The sequence below is a fragment of the Chamaea fasciata genome, unplaced genomic scaffold, assembly GCF_029207755.1.
Source record: "Chamaea fasciata isolate MVZ Bird 193981 ecotype frontalis unplaced genomic scaffold, bChaFas1.0.hap1 SCAF_18, whole genome shotgun sequence".
Taxonomy (NCBI): Eukaryota; Metazoa; Chordata; class Aves; order Passeriformes; family Sylviidae; genus Chamaea; species Chamaea fasciata.
The window spans coordinates 8604171-8624800 of NW_027094103.1; the positions used below are offsets into that span (position 1 = coordinate 8604171).

Sequence of the window (20630 nt, forward strand, 5' to 3'; positions counted from 1 at the left end):
GCCCCGGCCCGACGGCGCGAGCGCCGGCAGCCGTGAGTTCGCGTCCGGGTCCGGCCCTTCCCCGCTCCCTCCCCTGCCCCGCGGCCGCCGCGGCCTGCTCGCTCCCCGCTGCTTCTCCCGGGGCGGGGCCGCTGGTGCCGGTGCCGGTCGTGGGGCAGCAGTGCTCTGCCGGGCGGGGCTGGGCCGGGCGCTGACTGCACGAGCGCCCGGCAGTGCCACCCTCGGGGCTTCGCACGGTGTGAGGCGGCCGCTGGTGGCCCGGCCTCGCCGTCTGTGCGTTTAGAGGGAGGTTTAGGTCGGATGCGAGGGAAAATTCCTTTGTGGAAAGGGCTGCCCAGGTCAGAGGTGGAGTCACCACACCTAGAGGGGTCCACAGCCGTCTGGATGTGGAAGCAGGGGACAGGGCCGGTGGCGGCATTGGCGGTGCCGGGGAAGCGGTTGGACTCGGCGGCCTCTGTTTTTTCAGCCCAAATGGTTCCCTAATTCTGTTCCGTCTGCCGGCGGAGCCCTGGGCCTCGCCCGTGTTTGTAAACACCTGCAACAAACGGGACGTGGGAGGGAACTCGGGAGCTGTTGTGGTTTTATGGCTCGTAATGAAATGTAGCAAACCGATAAGGAGAAATATACATTAAACTGTACGGCAACCAGCTAAAAACCCGACATACGGATGGTAAGGTTGGAAGGCTCGTGGACGTTCCAGGAGCCCCGGTGAGCACTGGTGTGTTGTAGAAAGCTGGCTATAGGCGGGGGCTGGCTGGTGCAGAGTTTAAATGGAGGAGGAGGCACTACGGGCTATGAATTTCCGGGCTGTAACGGGACAGGGAGACTCTGTTTCTTGCCACTGGCTGTGCCAGCAGCTGCCAGGGCTGCGGTGAGTCTCTGAACCTGGCAGGGTTTTGTACAATTATTGTGTACGGCTGTGATAAATCTCTCGAGCGCTTTCAAGGAAACGTATGTCATCTTACAGTTCTTACTCCTTTCACTTTTTCTCTTTATGTTGGGGGAGCAGCCGTGGTGCCTTGCTCCGTGCGGGGATGCTCTGTCCGAGCACAGCCCATGTGCCAGTGTGAGCGCTGAGGTTCTCGGGAGCGAGCCGGGAATAAGGGTTAGTTCTGCTCTAGAACCAGCAGAGGCCGCTCCACGTTGTCTTTTAAAAGGAAAACCATCCCGGTCTGCAATATTCCTGGGAATTTATGTAGAGCCCAGACATGCACGCTTTGGTTGGAAGTTTGACTTCTTTGAGCCTGAGAATGAACTTGGATATTATTGGGCGGCCTGTGAGTGTTTGCCAGTTTTACTTTGCTGTAGTAATTGCGTTTTTTTCAACACTCTATTTGAAGCCAACATGTCTCGAGAGACTGGAGGTGAAACACAGCAGTCTCAGAGCGGCCAGCAGGCACAGAGTGGTACCAGCTCCTCGTCCAGTGGCTCACAGAGCACTAGTCAGTCTTCCTCAAGTTCTGGGACTCTCAGTTCCTTGGACACTGTTCCCACTCAGGAGCTTCCATCCATCCCTGAGGACCAGGAATCTGAAGAGCTGGTTCCTCAGCCTTGGGGTCGACTCTTTGCACTTGCAAAAGGTTTCAGCAACTGTGGTATGTGCATACTGTAATAAACCTCTTGGTTTCTTTGTAAAGAAAAGTTCTGAGCAGCTTGCTGAAGAGCAGTGTCTTTTCATTTTCAAATTAGGTACAAGCAAATTTAGCTATGCAACTTTTTGCCATAATGTTTTATTCCATACTATGTCCCAGTGTTTACACTGAGTACTGGGATACACAGTTTCCACAGACTTACAGAAATTCCGGGGTGTTCATATTCTTTGTTACATGCTTCATTTTAAAAAAAAAAATTATTTAGTTATATATCTCTATATTGCTGAAGGTGAACTGAAAATTACCACTGCTAAAGAGCATAAAATTATGAAAGGATTTGACAAGGTGTGGTGCTTTGTATGAGTTAAGAAAAACTTGATTCTATGGGAAGAATCCTGTCTTGTTATTGTATTCCTTACCAGTTTGAATCATTCTGTAGTGCCATATTCTTAACTTCCTGCAATGTTCTGTTCTCTCTCTGCTCTACTTTCCCTTCTCTGCAGACTGTGTGAATGATGAATACTGGTTTGGGAGAGACAAAAGCTGTGATTACAGTTTTTCTAAGCTAGGGTTGTCAGAGACTGGCTTCTACCAAAACTATAGCAAGAAGCACTTTCGAATTTTCAGGGTAAGTGTCAAAAATGTTAACTCTCCATCTGTTTTGGCATAATTCAAAAAAGAGACTTTGGGGCAGAGATCCTAAAGAAATCAAAATATCTTCAGGGCTGACTCCTTTAACTTGACTATTGGCAATGCCCCATTAATGTGGTTTATGAAATAAACTCCTAGTCTCATTTCTTGAGTCAACAGTAGTAAATTTCTAGAGTATCGTGTCTTCATTGTAAAGTCATTTGTTCTTTACTGTCATCGTTCCTATTTTTTTTCTCTTTGAGGAAATGGGTCCAAAAAATTCCTTTGTTGCCTACATTGAAGACCACAGTGCAAATGGGACATTTGTTAATAGACAGCTCGTTGGAAAAGGGAAGAGGCTTCCACTGACACACAACTCTGAAATTGCATTGTCTATACAGACCAATAAGGGTAAAAATGTGCTTTAACTTACGTAGATTTTTCATGTGTTGACCAAGAGGTTGTTTCTGCATTGATTTGAGCATGTCTGTTGGGAACTGAGCTGCTTCATGAGCACAGCTCATTAATAGGTGTTTTAGTATTCACATAAAAATGATCCGTGTCCCTGTCAACCCTAGGGAAAAACATGAAAAGAAAAATTTAAAAAAGTCTGCATCAGAACTTCGCTAGAGTATAAACTTTTATAGTTACTTTCCTGGTTTTGAAACACTTTTGGGCTTCAGTAGCTGTGGATATGATGGTAGGAACAGGGGAAACAGACTATTCAAGAAAAGTTGAAAATAACCCCCACATACCTAACCAGATGCTGCATAATAAATAGAAAATCCTCTTAAAAATAAACAGGGATGGGCTTTTGTTTCTTTGTCTTTGATTTTCCAATAAGATGCTGTCTTCTTGATTATTACTTCTTTTAGATCTCTACTGGGACACTGAAATTTTTGCTCTTTTTGTCCTTAAATGTAGTTAATTAGTTAAAGACTGTTATGAATTTAATCCCAAAATGTAATTTTTCATCAATAAGATCACCTTGCTAACCCATAGCTGCTTTATTTTATACCATGTATTTAGTTTTTCCTCTAGCAGGCAGTATTTTCTCAGTTATATTGTCACCTATAAAAGCTCATGAAACATAGCTGTTTGTTATAATAAAAATTTTAAACTTAACAGAAAAATGATCTCCACCTCTCTTCCCAGTGTTTGTATTTTCTGATCTTACGGTGGATGATCAGATGATGTTTCCCAAAGAATTCAGAGAGAAATATATCATGTCAAAGACTTTGGGAAGGTAAGCATCCTTCCTCCCTCAGGAGAAAGGGTTAGCTTCATTATCATAATCAGTATCTTGTGCTGGAATTATTACCAGTATTAACTGAGCTGCTGTTTTAAAAGAAAAAAAGGGAAAAAAATTATAACATGTGAGTAAACATGTTCTTTACAACAATTTGAACAGGAATTTTGGCTTTGACTTTCTAATTGGTTTGGGGTTTAGAAAAAAAAGTTAGAAAGCAGCCAGCTCCAAATTATGCTTTCATTTGCCTGCACTTGTTACACAGATTTTTAATAGGGCTGTTCTCTTGTTTTAGTGGTGCCTGTGGAGAAGTCAAACTGGCATTTGAGAAGAGCACCTGTAACAAAGTTGCAGTCAAAATCATCAATAAAAGGAAGTTTATGGCAAGTGGCCTGAGTGAGGCAGTAAGTATTTTTGTCTGTCTGTCTTGGCCACCTTGCAGTGGTCCTGGAATATCTGGTAACTTGTCTGACTCCTCAGCTATCTTCAAATGAGGATTTTCTTACTTAAGGTCTTCTGTATTTAATTTCAAAATGCTTTTTGATCCTGTATGATGTACAGAATTATGTAGGAAATGCTTGTTTTTGTTTCTTGACCACATTCCATTATGTTCACCATTTAGGACCGTTAATGGGATGCGTACAAGGGGTGGTGTGGAGTCTTGTAGGGTTTGGTTTATGTCCTAAAATGCATCAGATAGACACATCATAACCAGCAGAGTCTTGACCAAAAATGTACCAACTAAGCTAATTGTGTTGAATGCTCCATCAAAATACATTTTAAGAAGATTGTGTGAAGCCTTTTGGGAAGGGCTTTTCAAGTGTCTGATGGCAGAAGCCAGAATTTGAAAAAAGTCAACTGGCTCAAGATGCTGTTGTAAACTATAATTATTAATACATGCCATTCTACCAGACAGACACAGGAGTATATCTGGAATGTTGTGTATGGGTTAAGTTTTGTGTTCCAAGATGATTGATTTGGATTGGAAGAAGAGAAAAAAAACCAAAACCCTGCAGAGTTGATTTCATTAGCTGAGCCTAAGCCACAGATTGTGGAATCTGTTTATGTTATCTTGCAAAATAGGAGAGAGTAGCATGTAATTTTAGGTTGGCCCATCTGCAAAGCATCTTGGAGGGAGAAAAGCTGTTTAAATACAATACATATAAGTATATAAGCAAAAAGAATTTTATTCTGGTTTTAATTTGGTAATTCGTTGGGGATTTCTAACCTGCAGTGAAATTACATGTCTGGAGTAATACCTTGCTCCGGATAGTGACAGCAGTCTATTTATTTAATTCACTGAAGGCACCTGATCATTTTATGGAAAAAAAATTGTATGTTATGGTCACTGACTGTAGTAAAAGGCATGAAACGACGTCTTTTCTGGTACTGTCTCTTATTTCTCATATGTCTTATTCCAGAACAGCTCTGTCTTACCCAACATGGTATTTGATTCTTTTAATAGAACCCAGCTTTAAATATCAATACAGAAATTGAAATTTTGAAGAAAATAGATCATGTGAGTGTTACTGTATATTTTTGTAATTTTTTTGCTCCCTCTTGTATGTAATTGTTTAGCTTACTGACCTTAGTGTAGTAACTAAAGAGCAATTCTATCCATTTAGAAATATATTAAAGGAGATATATAATTTTCCTTGTAAATTATTGAATGGGTCTTTTTTTCTTAAGTATATTATATCCTAGCAGATTTGAGACTTTAAATCTTTGGACAACTGAGATGTAAATTTGAGAAGAATATCACAGGAGAAGTTTTAACCTGAGCCACTGTTGCAGAAATTTTTCTGTGATGCAAGTTTTTGTAAAAGCTGTGAAATAACTTAAATATAAACACTAGTTTTCACTGGCAATTTCTTGAATTTGTTTCCCCTCTTTCCTCTGCATGTAAAATAGATAAAATGTTGAGGGTGTGGTCTGGGGCGCTTGCAAGGCACTTGGATTAAGTGTTAGTTTAAGTGACCTGGTTTGAAATCCTGAAATAAGAACTTTAGGATTAATTTCTACAAATTATTCTATGTGTGTGTGTCTGTGTTCCCTTTTTTGTTAGCCCTGCTTAATCAAGATAAAACATTTCTTTGAAGCAGAGGATTACTACATTGTTTTGGAACTGTAAGTAACCTGTTTGAAAGTAAATGCATAAAATGAAATGTTTTTTTCCATAGCTGCAATGAACTGTGGAGGTTTTGTTTTGTTTTCCTTTTGCTGGCCTCCACTGTTCTCATAAACCTTTGTAAGATTAGGAGCTAGGATAACCGGGAGAAATCATCCTTCTATGCTCTGTAGGCACTCAGGGCCTGGATATTGTTTGCTCTGCTGCTGTTGTCGATTGCTGCTATTTTTTTTTTTTTTTGATTTTTGAGCTCGTAAGAGGGGCCTCATCAAAAATCATGTAACAACTCCCAGTGAAGACTCAAGAAATTGACCTTAACTCAGCCATGCATGTGCTGTGTTTAGGATGTTGCTCACTCATTTTCAGAAATATATTCTTCCTCTGTAGCCAGAATAGCCAAATGTTTTGGTGTAAGTCTTGCCTAATAAGGTGAATCGTTTGGGAGTTATATGTTGGCTTGTTAACCTGCATTTGTTTTAGGATGGAAGGAGGAGAACTGTATGACAGAGTGTCAAGGCCAGTCAAGATGAAAGAAGATATCTGCAAGTTATACTTTTATCAGATGTTGCTGGCAGTAAAGGTACATAATTGTGAATTCTACCAAAAAGAAAAGTCAGTAAGATGAGTTTTTCTGTCACTTGTCATTGCTGAAACCCATGCAAGCAATCAGCACAGCGTTTGTAACAAGTTGGTTTAATGGAGAGACAGAAAAGCCGAATTCCTGCAGGTGACACAGAACCTGGGTCTGCACACTGTGCTTGCGCTGAGATTTGACATTTGAAGCACAATGACTTCTAAGGTGGATTTTTGTTTCTTTGTGTTTTGGTGTGGGGTTTCTTGGTTTGTTTTGTTTTCATTTTGCTTTGTTTTTTTTAAGGGAGAGTCACATGTTAGGGAGCTTTAAATGTACGCCCACCTCTTACACAGTCATTTCAGTTATCCTGCCATTGCCATAAGAAAAAATGGAAAGCTTACATTTTAAAACAAGTTAATAGTCTGTTTTTCCTTAATTGCCCATCTGTATGTATTTAGTATCTTCATGATAATGGAATTATACACCGAGATCTAAAGCCAGAAAATGTGCTACTTTCATCTTCTGACGAGGTATGTCTTATAAAGGTAAGGAAACTTACATTTCTTGTTAATGGAGAAATTTGGGGGTGTTCCTTCACATTCTTCTTGATATTTCATTAAACATAGCCAAAAAGATATTATGGAATTAGTCATACAAACCATGAAGTAACTTAAAACATAGATTTATTTTTTTCATAATTGTAATTTTACTTTTATGGATATTTCAGCCCATACACTGCATATGTATTTTCAAATCTCAATTGTTTTTTCCCCAATAAAATGGAAATTCTTTAATTACAGACAGTATTCCCACAAATGTCCAGGCTGTATGGTGACACGATTCTTTTGTTGTTGTTTTGGATTTTTTTGGGAGGGAATTAGGGTTGTAGATTTTCTTTTGTGTTGTTGTTTTGGTTTTTTTTTTTTTACCCAGAGAAAGCATTGAATATTTGCACGCTAAAATGCTTATTTTTCACATAAACTCTTCTAATAGGCTGCAATACCTTTATTCTGTGCTTGTCCATTTATATCCAAATCTGAGAGTACTTTTTGCTAGTGTAAAATGTGATCCTTTGTCATATCTCTCCCTCTTCCTCCTCTCCCATTCTCACTCAATAATGTTTGGGGTGACTTCTATTCATAGTCATGTACTGGAACTGGCTTGGAAGGAAGAAACAGTTCTAACTCCTGATGTATGTCTACAATATGATGTGTTCTAGCACAGTCCATCCTAATATGTAATGTGGTGTTACCATTTTTAAATACGAGATTACAGATTTTGGACAGTCCAAGATTCTTGGAGAAGCTTCTCTTATGAAAACATTATGTGGTACTCCCATGTATCTTGCTCCTGAGGTTCTAAATTCACTTGGGACCGCTGGATACAGCCGAGCTGTGGACTGCTGGAGTTTAGGAGTTATTCTTTTTGTATGGTAAGATATTGTGTAGATGTACCTTCACTGGGCAGTCTTTGACATACATGGCTTGAGCCTTGGCAACTTCAGTGTCTATATGAGGAAGTGAAAGTGCGTTTAATACTCTACACGTATAAAAACACTACCATAGTAGATGCCTTAAAATGTGTGATTTCAGTGTTTCATTTGCTGTGACAAATCCTGTGTTATTTAACTTGTTTTCTTTTATACAGCTTGTGTGGATATCCACCATTCAATGAGCAAAATACTCAACTCTCTCTGAAGGACCAAATCACTCATGGAAAATACACGTTCATCGCCAAAGAATGGAAGCATGTGTCAGACATGGGTATGACCCCAGCACAGTGGGTAGTAAAATGTCTACCTCTTTTCTTGTACTTTTTGTTTTCCTTTATCCTCTTTTCAGCTGCATGGCACGTTGTGTGATAATATGTTTAGTTTTTTAACTAATATGTTAAAAACATTTTTTTAAGTTCATAGTTAAAGCATCAGAAAGGGCACATACTTTATTATTGAAGAGATTTCTTAGTAGTATTTAGCATAATTAACCACACAAGTGTAGAGTTTGTGGGCACATACATCTTTCTTCTCTTTTCACTTTTTCTTCTGACTTTATCAAACTGATCTACAGACTTTGCCTAAAGATTCTTCAAGTGTTGAACCAAAAATACCAGGAATTTAAGGAATCCAAGTTAGAATTCCAAAAAACAAACGTTCCAAGAGAGTCCTTTCATGGTGCTAGTCTTTGAGCTGAAAGTGTCAGTCACATTTGAGGAACCATCTATTATGTTTGGCCCACTGTAAGTGAAGTAGTCTGTGAAAGAGAGTTTTTGCATAGCAAACTAAAATGATAATTACTGTCTGTGTGCTTTTAGTTTTTCAGGACATTTTATATGCACTAAATAGTTGTAGTATTTACCTTGGACGCTTCTTTGTGTGTGTAGAGGAGTTTCTAGTAAATGATGTGGTCATCCTTTATCTAATAAACTTATCAAATATAACTCCTTCCTGAATAGTTTGAAGCTTTTTCTATAAGTCATTCATGAAAATGGACAATTTTTACATAATTTCCATAGTCCTACTGGTATGTATTCAGAATAATCTGATCAAATGAAAAGTCAATCTTCCTTCATGGGAGATTGGAATAATAAAACACAACATAAATGCAGTATTTTTCACAGTGTCTACTAGGCAGCTTCCTAAGAAGATGAAAGTTTGAGATTATGTTGAGCATACCCGTGTATGTCCTGTCTCTTTCCCACCTTCCCAGATGGATAATCTGCTTTCCAAGGCACTGTAAACCAGGATAAATTAAGCTGTCTTTGCTTTTCCACAGTAATACTGAAAGTGCTGAGCCTCCTGTACATGCTTAGAACATGAATTGTATACATGCTAAATACATCTAGGGCTGATTCTGGCATACTGAGAAGTGTTGAGTCCTGTGCATATGAAGGAAAGATGGTTGCAGTCTGCAGCCCTTCCCAGGCATAGAAAAAAGAAAAGAGATCTGCCCAGATCTGAAGGGGTATAAGGCACATTGTCTCATGTAGTTTTGGTGTAGGCATATTTCAGGTAATGATTGTATTGATCATATGCCAACCAGCTCATTTTATTATCTTAGCTCTGGATCTTGTGAAGAAGCTGTTAGTAGTGGATCCAAGCAAACGTCTTACCACAGAGGAAGCCTTAGAGCATCCTTGGCTTCAGGTAGGGATTGAGTTTTATCTGAAAGCTGAGTAGTTCGGGGGATAACTTGTTGATGTCTTTTGTTTCCAAAGATGAAGTTCTGTAGAGAGCAAAAAGCAGCATGGAGTAGTCTCCTGAATACCTTCTTTCAATACAATGAGCAGCTTCTGCATCCTTTCTGAGACACCTCTTTGCAGAACTCTTTCACATGTGAGGATCAAGATGTGTTTTTTAGAGCCCAAGTCTGCCTGTGGTTCTGGTAGGATGGACCTCTCCTTTTGAGCATTCTAACAGAGCCCTATTTCCTCAGATATTTGTGTGGGCAGGCAGTGCAGAGTTTGTTTCTGGCAAGCATCCAGTACTACTTTGTTTTTACTCTGCTGTGTAGAAATAGGTGTCCCTGGTTTGGGAAGCCTCTGAGTAGGAAGTGATGGTTTCCCTGCCTCCTGTTACAGTCTAATTAGGTTTGAGAGGGACAGTCTTTAGGTGGCCTTTTCTTAATTTTTGTCTCCCCTCTCCCTCTTGTGTTGCCTGAAAGTATCGACTTTACAAGTCAGCAGGAAAAAACACAAATGGATATTCAGGTCAAAGCCTTTTTGTAGCACTTAAGAAAAGTTCAATAAATAAAAGGAGATACTGCAATACTCCATTGTGTAGGGAAAGAACCCTCTCCACTGCCTTCACCTAAGAAAATTCAGTTAAAACAGCTGAAATTCTTAGGAACACAATGATCTTTATTTCTAATTGTCTCTGGCAGTGAATGTCCCATTCACTTCTCTTTGAGTTTCCCAATCTTTGCTTTTCCCTTAAATATTCTATATACTACTTACATACTGGCTTTTTTTGCAGGATGATGATATGAAAACTACATTTCAACAGCTGCTTGCTCAGACATGTACCAATATGAATCCACCAGAAACGTCAAAAATGGTATGTGCAGTAGATATTTGAAGATTAATATTTGATGCACAAAGAAACTAGATTTTGAGGTAGTCCTAATAAAAAAATCAGTTAATTTTGAGACTTTAGAGAAATGTATCATCAGGCTGTGTGTGGCAGCCTTCTGGTTAGTTCTGCTTCCTGAAGAGCAGCAGTGGATTACCGTGCTTTGTCAACACTTTGTTTGAATGTAGAGAAAGACTTGCCCAGGCTTTAAAGTATTATTCCTATATTTAGAATAAAATTGTTGAATGTATGGGGTTTTCATAATGAATTGAAGTCACTAATGTTTAGTATTCCAGTAAAAATTCTCATGCTAGTTGGTGCAAGGTTAGGACGGCATTGTGCCATTCGTTACCAGATGCTAATTAAGAAAACTGTGAACAGTAGCTCTTTCAAGCTGGGAGCAATGTCTTATATGAGAACCATCAAGTATAATTAGACGGATCTTGGGAGAGAAACATGGGATAGTCATGCTGCTTTTTCGGTCACACTGTCCAACACCTGTAGTTCTGGAGCAAGCAGAACAGTCAGGCTCGGCCTCAGCTGGTTTCCTGTAGCCATCCTCTGTGTTTTTCTTCCAGAGAACCACAACGAGAAAGCGTCCCCATGAAAATGAGGAGGAATGTGGCTCTGCTAAGCGTGCTGTTCCTTCTACGTCCTTTCAGAAAATGAGGTGAAAAGGAAGAGAAAATGACTTTGTTAATGACAGCTTTTTTATGGGAAGCAGACTTTTTTATTAAGAAAAATCTTAATAATGGAATAAATGGTTGAAGATGTATAATTTCCAAATAAAAATAACTTTGTAAGATTGGAAGTGACTGCAGTGCATGCATGAGAATCTGCACAATTAGCTGTGTTCTAGTCCATCCAGCTGTCTGACTCAAGGAAAGTATCAGAAAAACTCCTGAACTAAGTAACTAATGATTTTTTAGGCTAGCTTCATCCCCACCTACATTCTCTGTTTCTTCTTTTCCAATTTCTAGGTTAGGTATGGAAATAATGCTTAGTCCTAACAGATGAAGAAGGAATACTAAACTTGCTGAACTTTTGCCTGAGACAGAGCATTACCTGACACAATGCTGCCCACAGACTTCTGAGGACACTTAGACTATCCAGTTCAGATCTAAAACTTCTGATGGAGCTTGAGGTGCTCTGGGCTTCAGGTAAAGCTCCAAAGTAAATGCTGGACTGGCAGACTCACAGCATTGAGCACTGGGATGGGGCTGATTGGCTTCCAAAGCAACCATTACCATCTGCATGGTGTTTTAAAGGTGTGGACTATGTTTGCTTATTTCCCAGAGGAGGGATGAGTAAGAGGAAACATAATCACAAGAGATGAAATGAAGATGCATAAATTCCTCTCAAGGAAGAACTAGGAATTGAACTGAGAGACACAAACTTGCTTGCTTGTTAGGTGAAAATTTTGAACTGTGTGCCTCTCACTAAAGGTTTATTAATGTCATTACTGAGTGAAAGAACAGTTTAGTAACTGTTCTCCAACATGCTGTCTTCTGGTTAAAGGCATCTGCTCTAAGTTGATTTGTAAAGAATAAAACCTAATGCGTTATGGAATAAACCCAAGTCAGGTAGAAATTAAGATATTCTTGAGTCACATTTCTTATATGTGCCCATTGCAGAGATTTTGTTTGTTTAAATATATTTGATATTAACAAGTGCTAATGATAAAATGCTGATTCTTGTACACTGATACCTTTCTTAATGGATTGGATGGAGGAACATCCCTAGGCATCTACATAGAAACAAGACCACTGGTTCCAGTCCACTCCAGGTACACTGGGGTGATAGAACAAAGGTGTGTCTGTCCTGGGGGCTGTGCCCTTTTGGTGCAAATCTGTCACTGGCACATCCTCAGAGAGTTCTGGTGCTTACTGTAGCGCATTTAAGTAAAAGGGAACACTCAGCTGCCATTTGGTACATCAAAGAATCAAAAGATGCTGTGTGTTTGGGCCAGATTTGTGTCCTGGTGTACTGCAAAAGTTGATACCTTTGAGCTGTGGTTACTAGTCACTTTAAAAAGACCTGCATCATTGCTGATAAGAAGGTGATTGCCTAGCTCCTACTTACACTGTCAATTTGTTTTTAGATAGAAAACTTCTATTCTTTATTCCTCCATCTTTTTTCACATCCACAGTTGTTAGATAACCAGTAACTGCTTTGCTTGGGTCCTTTCCCTGGGTCCTGACTAAGACCTGCTTTCCAATGATGTCCTAAATTTGATCTCACTCATTTGAGGCAAACCTTTGGGCTGCTAGCCATGTGTTCATCATTTGATTGCAGAAAGCTTTCTGAAGTTTCAGACTCATTTTTTTCTATGGAAGACTAAGTTTCACTAAGGTGAAGTAGCACCCAATTTTCACTTAGATAAGAAATGATTTCTTTATCGCTTGTTATCCGCAGCACAAGAATCTTCAGCATAACCCATTCTGCCTGTTCAAGAGGCAGGATGGGTCACAGCACTTGGAAGACCTGGGTTAACCCAAGTGCTGAGGCTCGCTGTGCCTGGCCAGTGCGGTGTCATCAGTGACCAGCATCACCACCTGCGCTCCCATGTGGGGCCCCGCTTACTCTCGAGCTCAGGCTGCCGCTGCTTTTGGGCGACGGTCCCCCAGCCGCATGGCGACAGAGCGACGCTGGAGCTGTATCCTCCGTGAGGACGGAGCTCGTCCGTACTCGCGGAGAGCCCGCCGCTGCCCGGCAGAGGTGCGGCCGAGCCGCTGCCCCGGGCCCGGAGCGGCCGCGGCCGGGGGAGCCCGGCCACGGCCGCAGGACGTCCGGCGCGGGCCCGGCGCCGTCGGGCGGGGGTGCCCGGGGTCCGGGCGGAGCCCAGCCCCGGGGCGGGGCCGGGGCACTGCGGGTCCCGCTCAGCCGGGCCCGGAACGTGGCGCCGGGGGCCGGAGCGGGATCGGCCTGGCGGGGGCGGCGGCGGCCCCGGCCCCCGCAGGAGAAGAAGGAGGAGGAGGAGGAGCGCGATGGAGCAACAGGCGCCGCCGCCCCCGCCGGGGGCCGTGGCGGTGGGCCGGGCTCGGCGGGAGCAGGACGCGGAGCCTCCCCGGGTGAGTTGACGCCGGACGGGCGGCGCTGGAGCGGTCGGGGAGGCGGGAAGGAGCCGGCGGGCCGGGCCGGACACGGGCGGCGGGGGGAAGCTGCGGGGCGCGGGCTGGCGGCTGTCCCGGCACGGAGCGGGAGGGAGCGCGGCGGGGGCGCAGGCCCGGTGGCCCGGGGCGCGGTGAGGGGCCGGGCGGCGCTGGGGCAGCTCTGGCGGGGCTCCGGGGACGCCAGGCCGAGCGCTCGGCTCCCTTCGCCCTGAGCACCTCGGGGTGCCGCGAGTGACCGCTCTGCTGGGGAGCCCCGGGGCGGGCGGGGGTCCCGCCGCCGTCCCGGCCGGGTCCTGCGCCGTGCGGAGCGGCGGAGGGCCCGGGCCTGGCCCCGGAGCGGGGCTGGTGTGCCCCGAACGTGCTCGGCCGCCGCTAGCTGGAGCGGGACCCTCGCGAGCAGAGAGCTCGGATGTCGGCATGAGCATTGTGCTCGCTCTGGCGCCCCCGTAAACAAACTCGGATCTCGTTAAAGTCTGCGAAGTTTGAAGGTAAGCGCGTCAGGTGTACTCGGCAGCACCGCAGAGCTCCTTACCCCGCTCCAGTGGTGCAGAAAGTTGTTACGGACTTGGTTGTGAGGGCTTTGTTACTGGCAGAACTTAGAAGCTGGAGGTTGGATTCAGTCAGCGCGTCCTGGGTGACAGCGGATGTCACGAATGTGGCTCTGAACACAGATTGGCGACCCACGATGCGCGGCGTTATCCCGGCCGGCGCTCCCCGGTTTGATGTTGCGGCCACAGGGATGCTCCTGGCTGTCGCCAGTGAACAGAGCTGAAATCCAGAGAGTTGGGTGCCTATGCCCTCTCCTCCTTCCTCCCTTGGAATTGTTCATAATCTTAGTGTCCTTCCTTTTTCTTGGAGGTTTTCACAATCTTAGGTAATATCTCTCCTGTGCTTTCTTCTGGTGTAAAACAAGAGCTCTTCAGGTGCTAATGGAATCCTTTATAGGCTCTTTGAAATGGTTGTGTGGCAAATGGATAAATTCCTGAATGGATGAGTGGATGTGCTTTAAATGTTGCCCCAACAGGTGTTCCTCGAGTGAGGTTACTGTTCATGCCTGACTTTTGCTGAGTTACTGCTTCATCAGTCCCTCGATGCTGCCTCTGGCTCACAAACAGGTCAGAGGGAAAGGTCTGTTTCCTCACTGATAGTTTGTGATTTAATTATATACATATATCTATACATATAAATGTTAAAATATTAATAATAACTAGCTTTAAAAACTAGGTATGAACCAAGAAGTACTGTTTAAATTTTACTATGGATTACATAGTTGTTACTACAATTTTTAGCAACGTGTAGCATGCCTTAAATTAGGGTGGATCTGACTACTGTCGTAAGTGCAGGTGTCTCCAAGCTCAGTATTGGAAGCTCACAATTTCTTTGCATTTAAAAAAAATTCTGTAAAAAACACATTTTCTATAGAAAGTTTTGTTCAAGCTCCAGCTAAGGAAAAAATCTGTTTCCTTCCTGCTGATAAGTTCATATCATCCTGAGGTAGCTTAAACCTGGTGGTCTTTCATTTCTTTCCACACTATTTCTGTTGAAAATCTGCTCTGTTTAGGGGAAGGTTGCATGTGGCTGCCAAGGTTTAATATCTGTTCAGGAGGGTGGTGCAGCCTGGATGAAGTGCTGGCTGCTGGGAGGTTTCAGGGACAGACTTCATGTGCTTTATTTGTTCTTGGACTCTTGTTGAAGCCAATTTCTGTTGCAGAAGAACAGTAATACTTCAGAATATGGAGAGAAAACATAAAACCAATTTACAGATTTAAATATAAATTGTGTAGAAGTTTTCATAGGAAAGGAAGCTCAGTTACAGATTTAAGCTGGTTTTGGAAACCTGTATTTAGCATAAGTTACTGTCACTCTTTCTTTTCAGAATCTATTAGGAATGCCAATTTTTCTGCTTGCCTCTTTTTGCTTTTTTTTCTCTTCCTAATGCTTCAATAAGTATCTTGAGCTATTTAGATAATTTAAAATATAAAAATTCCACATATCACACTCACAGTATCTTTCTTGAAAATTATTATGAACTTTTTGAAAAAGGTGTCCTAACTATGGACTTGCCACCCAAGACATCATCTGTATAAGGCATATTTATTTGCACTATGTAGCATTAAATAAGAGGAATTACATACAAACCAACCAGCTCTGAGGTGTAACACTGGTGTTTTGATAGAACATTTACTTTTGTACCACATTGTTTTCTTTAGTCCTCTTGGAGCAGAATGTGGATTTGCTGTTGTCTCTTCTCACTCGTCTTACTGGAACTCACTGGGAATCTGTTCCCTGTGGCTTTCTGGATAGCAATATGCTGTTCAGACACATCTTTCAGTGTGTATGGACACCTCTTTTATTTGGTGGATGTTCTGTAGAGAGGACTAAGTTTAACAAGCTTGATCAGTGGAGACAAAAGTTCTTGTAAGGTACGTTTTGCTGTATATTCAAATTCCTGTGTGCTTTGAGGGTGGTTGGGAGTTCATTTCTTCTTGAAAGGACCAAAGATTGTGTTTTAACACTCCACTTACATAGCCAGCAGGGTTGAATCATGAACACCTTCTTCCAGAAGAGACTTTTTCACCAGTGAAGGAAATTTGTTGCCAAGTCTGATCTGAAGCAGACATTGTGGAAGCTTCTGTCTGATGTGACCTCTGTAGGAGGAGCTGATTTCTGCTGTCTTCTGCTGGTTTGAGAAGTAATGTTGAGAAGCTCGTGCCATCTTCTACTTTATTAGAAATATATGATCTTCTAACTCAGACTTTTTCACTAGATCTCTTCTGCACTTCATCAGAACCGTGTTTGTTCTGCTGCACTAAGAAACTTCTTTAGCATTGGTCTAGTACATGCAAGCACCTTCTGTAGCAAAATGTTAGGCAGCCTAAATATGTGCATTACCATCACCTTCCACTGTGTTAGCAGGAGAGGAGCAGTGGTGACTGGAAAGTGGGGATGACTTTCTAATGAGTACTTTTTGTGGGTTGGTACCATAATCATAATCTTTCTTTATTTGTGGTTTGAGTGCCAGAGTGACTCAGTTTTACTGGTTTTAGGGTTTTTTCTTTTACCTCATGATATTTTACTGCCTTACGTAGTTCTCATGATAGCAGGAATTAAATAGTAACATATTCCACAAATTACCATCATAGTTTCCTTTTTTTTTTTTATGAGATTATTTCACGTCACAGGGTATTAGAGGCAGAAACCACTTCACTCGGACTGAGAGGATGTCTCCTCATGGATTCTCCTTGTTGTTACAGACTCACAGTATGATTCTGGAAGCCCCATTAACAGCTTTGTGCGTTCGTTTGTTTGTGCATAATAAACTGCCAGAAAAGACAGCTGTTGTTGGACTTGTCTCCCTGGTGCTGCTCGAGGTTGTGCTGGGTGCTTTGTGCCCTTGCAGAGGCCTCACTGCTGAGGGCTCAGCAGCTCTTGGTGGTCCTGGGCAGGCAACTCCAGCTGGCTGAGCAGCAGAGTCCCTGTGGTCATGCACAGGGGTGGGGGACATGTCACTGCTGCCCCTGAGCTCTCCAGGGTGGGGCTGGCTGTGCCTTCTCTCCAGGCCAGGCCTCCCACTGGAGGCAGTTATGGCCACAGCTGGTGGGGAATCTATTTCTTGAAATATTTATCTTCTGCATAACTGAAGTTCGTAGCTGGTTGTGGTACTGCTTGTGGAAACTGCAGTCGTTCACTCTGGGAGTGATAGAGGCGTGGGAAATCCACAAGATTTGGTATTTTTCATTGTCCCTGATGCAGGTCAGTGACCAGGAAATATACAGGAAGGGAGACAGCAGCCACCTTTAAAGATGCATGGAGAAACTGCTGCCCCTGGCACCGGGGTACTCACCAGCCCCTTTCCTGCAGCACCTCCAAGCCTTCTGGTGACTAATTACCTTTCTCAGGGTTTCCTTATCTTTGTGTTTGGACATGTGCCCGTGTAATAGCTGCTGCATCTTCATATTCAGTTCTTGCCCTCAAGTCTCAACAAACTGTCCATGTAATGAAGTTTATTGTCAGATGTTCACAGATATGTGAATTATTGCACTGCTTGAATGAAGCAGCGTGTTCAGTGCTAGCATTAGCAAGAATACTGTAGAAAAAGCGACCTCACAAATGAAAGGAAAAGGGGTTTTGGTTCAGTCTACAATAGACTATACCTCAGTCTACTAGAGGACAAGAAACAGTACACAAAGGAGATTTGGATATTAGCAAAAATACTTTAATGGTGAAAATCCTGAAGCAGTGTAAGGAGATTGCCTGAGTAAAGCATGGAGTCTCCTTCAGTAGAGAAGTTTAGAAAAAGTTTGGACAAACACACAAACACTGTCAGAAAAGAATAGATATAATAAGGAAAATAAAGAAATCAGTGGTTTCTAACTCGATGCTTTTCTATTGTTGTTATTTGACTTAAGGAAGAAAAGAAAAAAAAAAGTCTGTAGACCAATTGATCCTTGTGACAGGATGTCAGTTTGCAGCTTGCTTCCCTTTCCACCTTTAAAAATATGCCCCAGCTGGCTCTGGTAATGTATTTAAGCCCTGTGGTTGTTGTGTTGTGGTAACAATATGTGATATTCTTAAGCTTTTTCAATCTGCAGGACTACAACTAGATGACACCAATCTTAATCATAGTAGTCTAAACCTTTAATGAATATTTTCAAGTACTTTGTATGTTGCCTTATGTATTGTATTGCCTGTTGCCAAATACTGTTACTACACAACTCCGAGCTGCCTTGTGATCAGAGTTGGACTAAAATATTCTTGCTGAGTTCTTGAGTATCCTTGGGAGAGAGTAGGGTTTGCATGGCAGAAACAGTTACTGACTGCAAAGGAGTGGTTGAGAAAAATGTGCAATGTAGAAAGTTAAATTAGGAGAAAGGGTGTACCACAATCAATGGAACTAGGACTTTCTACAGCTCACTTTAAATAATGCCTTATAATTAGAAGGCTTAAATATTTTTTCTTTGTTGTCTTGTATTACTTGAAGTTGTCAATGTGGGAGGGTGCCAAGGATGTCTGTCCTGTTGTTAAAATAAGTTGTGTGTTCCACTTACTTCTGTGAGTTTATGTGGTTCTAAAAACTCCTCCTTCCCTTCCCAAACATGAACACTTTGCATGTCGTTGGATGTAGAGGTTTGTGAGCAGAGGTTGTGGTGCAGGTTCTTTGGTTCAAAGAGATTTTACACATTTTTTCATTGTCTGTGTATGGCTATGCTTCTCTGTGATCTGCACATCGAACTTCAGATGTACCAGCATCGTCTTCATATTCACAGCTGCCACCTGCTCTCTACCTGGCGACTCTGCTTAGTGCGGTAGAATCAAATAGTGTGGCTGAGGAGAAGAGCACTTCTGAGTGTGTGGAGTGCAGCATTTGTAAACAGACTGCAGCTGTTCTTGTGTCTAGAAGACATCATTCATAGGAAATGATATGTTTTGCAAGACTCTCTGTGTTATTCGTGTACCCTCAAAAAGAGATTCAATAGATAAACGATTTACTTTTGTAAGAATCTAGTTCTGAATTCATAATTTGTTCTGCAGTGATGCTGGTGGCTTTAATTTCTGCTGTACAGTTTCTAATAGTTTGGTCTCTTTTTTTGAGTAGCATTTCTTAACACTAACAAATAATATCTCTTTTTCCCCCTGCCAGATTTCTGTCTGTGGATCCAAATCCTTGAGAAGAAAAAGTCCTGACAGTCCCATGCTGAGCAAGGCTGAATTTGTCGAGAAGGTTCGGCAGAGCAACCAGGCGTGCCATGAGGGCGATTTCCACACGGCCATCGTGCTCTACAACGAGGCCCTGGGCGTGGACCCCCAGAACTGCATCCTCTACAGCAACCGGGCCGCAGCCTACATGAAAATCCACCAGTATGACAAGGCCTTGGATGATGCCATCAAAGCACGGCTCCTCAATCCCAAATGGCCCAAGGTAAGGAAGGAACTCCTGTGGGATTGTTGGTCACTTGTGTGACACCCGTGTATTTCTGTACTAAGGTCTGGTTTTTCTAAAAGCTCCAGATAATATATTTTCTGTTTAAAAGTTGTTTGACTTGAATTACCTGTTGGGTATTGAGCGGTTTTCTGTGTAAGCATACTGTTCCCCAATGGGAGTGTGCTACTATTTTACTGTTTTAACACAGCATGGTTCCTGGGTTGTGAAGACCAGACATGTGTTTTAATGTTTAATGTAGTCAGCATTCATCAGCATCCAGGAACATGTGGTTCCAAAACTTGGAGAGGTAGCATAGAGATTCTTATTAGTACATTAGAATGATAAGGCCTTTCAAAATTCAAAGAGTGTTTGTGTGTACTGTATTTTGGACAAACATCTGAAGAAATATGTATCTTGGCATTCTCAGTAAGACTTGACTATGTAAGGAAACATTTGTGAAGAGTAAATGATGTTGGTTACCTCTTCCTCCTGGGCTTGCTTCCCACCGGCTGCCATTGATTGCTCCATTAGCTGCCTTGCCTTGGCTAGTCCAAGGGCAGCCCTTTGCATGCTAATTGGTTTTAACAGCATCTGCTCCAGATTCCATTTCTCCTGTCAATCCCTCATGTGTCCTTATGAGCCACTTTAGCTAAAGGTGCAGTTTAATAGCAGACTCATCACCCAGGCTCTTCTCCTCAGAAATTAGAGCAGCTGGCAAGCATGGTGCTCTGCACCAGCTGGGCTCCAACCTATTGAAGATAAATTTTCTTCTATTTCAAAGCAGATCACTCTTAGTCTTGTATTTTAATTTGCAGTTGTTTATTAGCCTCTGGAAAAGCTTTTTCAAATGCTTCCTTAAGACTTGAATTGGTCCACATTAGAAGAAACTCCTGCTTTGCCAGGGATATGATCTATAAACTTCTAAGTTGTGTTGTTGTTGAGTGGTGAGTTTTTTGGTCATTTGCTGATTTGTATTACTGCATGTCATAAAAGATATTGTGTGAAGGACTCTGTTTAACAGTGGAAAATTTCATTGCTGTCAGTAAACTCTAGCTGTCCAGGTTGGCTGACTGCAGGTGGATAAGGAGTGTAAAAGCCAGGGTGCCTGTGCTCAGTTTTGTATCCTGGTTCTAAGAAGTCTGGTAGTGATTTAATACAGAGCTGACTTAGATGAAAACTTGTAAAAAGGTTTCATAAAAGAATTCTTTCAAAATGCCAGTCACAGAAGTACAATTACCTTTGAAATGGTCACTGGAAAAGATTAGTGGATCAAAATAGAAGATAAGGTGGAAAAGATTTATGAGCTTAAAAAGGCTATCTCCGTTAAATGAAGGCATTACTAACAGTCAGTTGAA

General features: G+C 42.3%; 2 protein-coding genes across 6 annotated transcripts in view; both read left to right on the plus strand.

Annotated features, from left to right (window-relative positions):
• The first annotated feature begins 1 nt into the window (after position 1).
• CHEK2 (checkpoint kinase 2) lies at positions 2-11857 on the plus strand. Of its 5 annotated transcripts, none has more exons than XM_066199907.1 (16): positions 2-32; positions 1341-1595; positions 2096-2220; positions 2486-2633; positions 3378-3468; positions 3767-3875; positions 4937-4990; positions 5537-5598; positions 6080-6179; positions 6632-6718; positions 7442-7605; positions 7821-7936; positions 9230-9315; positions 10144-10224; positions 10818-10909; positions 11220-11856. In XM_066199907.1, the coding sequence occupies exons 2-16, from the start codon at positions 1346-1348 to the stop codon at positions 11254-11256; spliced, it is 1602 nt and encodes a 533-aa protein (XP_066056004.1). In that variant the 5' UTR covers positions 2-32; positions 1341-1345; the 3' UTR covers positions 11257-11856. The 5 variants fall into 5 exon arrangements, with proteins under 5 accessions (XP_066056004.1, XP_066056003.1, XP_066056002.1 ...); XM_066199908.1 differs by lacking the exon at positions 2-32 and adding an exon at positions 310-708; XM_066199905.1 differs by lacking the exon at positions 2-32 and having other exon boundaries at positions 308-1595; positions 6632-6703; positions 11220-11857.
• Positions 11858-13101: 1244 nt separating this feature from the next.
• Positions 13102-20630, plus strand: part of TTC28 (tetratricopeptide repeat domain 28) — a 107179-nt gene continuing 99650 nt past the window's right edge. The window contains exons 1-2 of the mRNA XM_066200161.1: positions 13102-13310; positions 18994-19272. Coding sequence (XP_066056258.1) covers positions 13227-13310; positions 18994-19272 — 363 coding nt within the window. The 5' untranslated portion in view covers positions 13102-13226. The remainder of the gene's footprint in view (positions 13311-18993; positions 19273-20630) is intronic.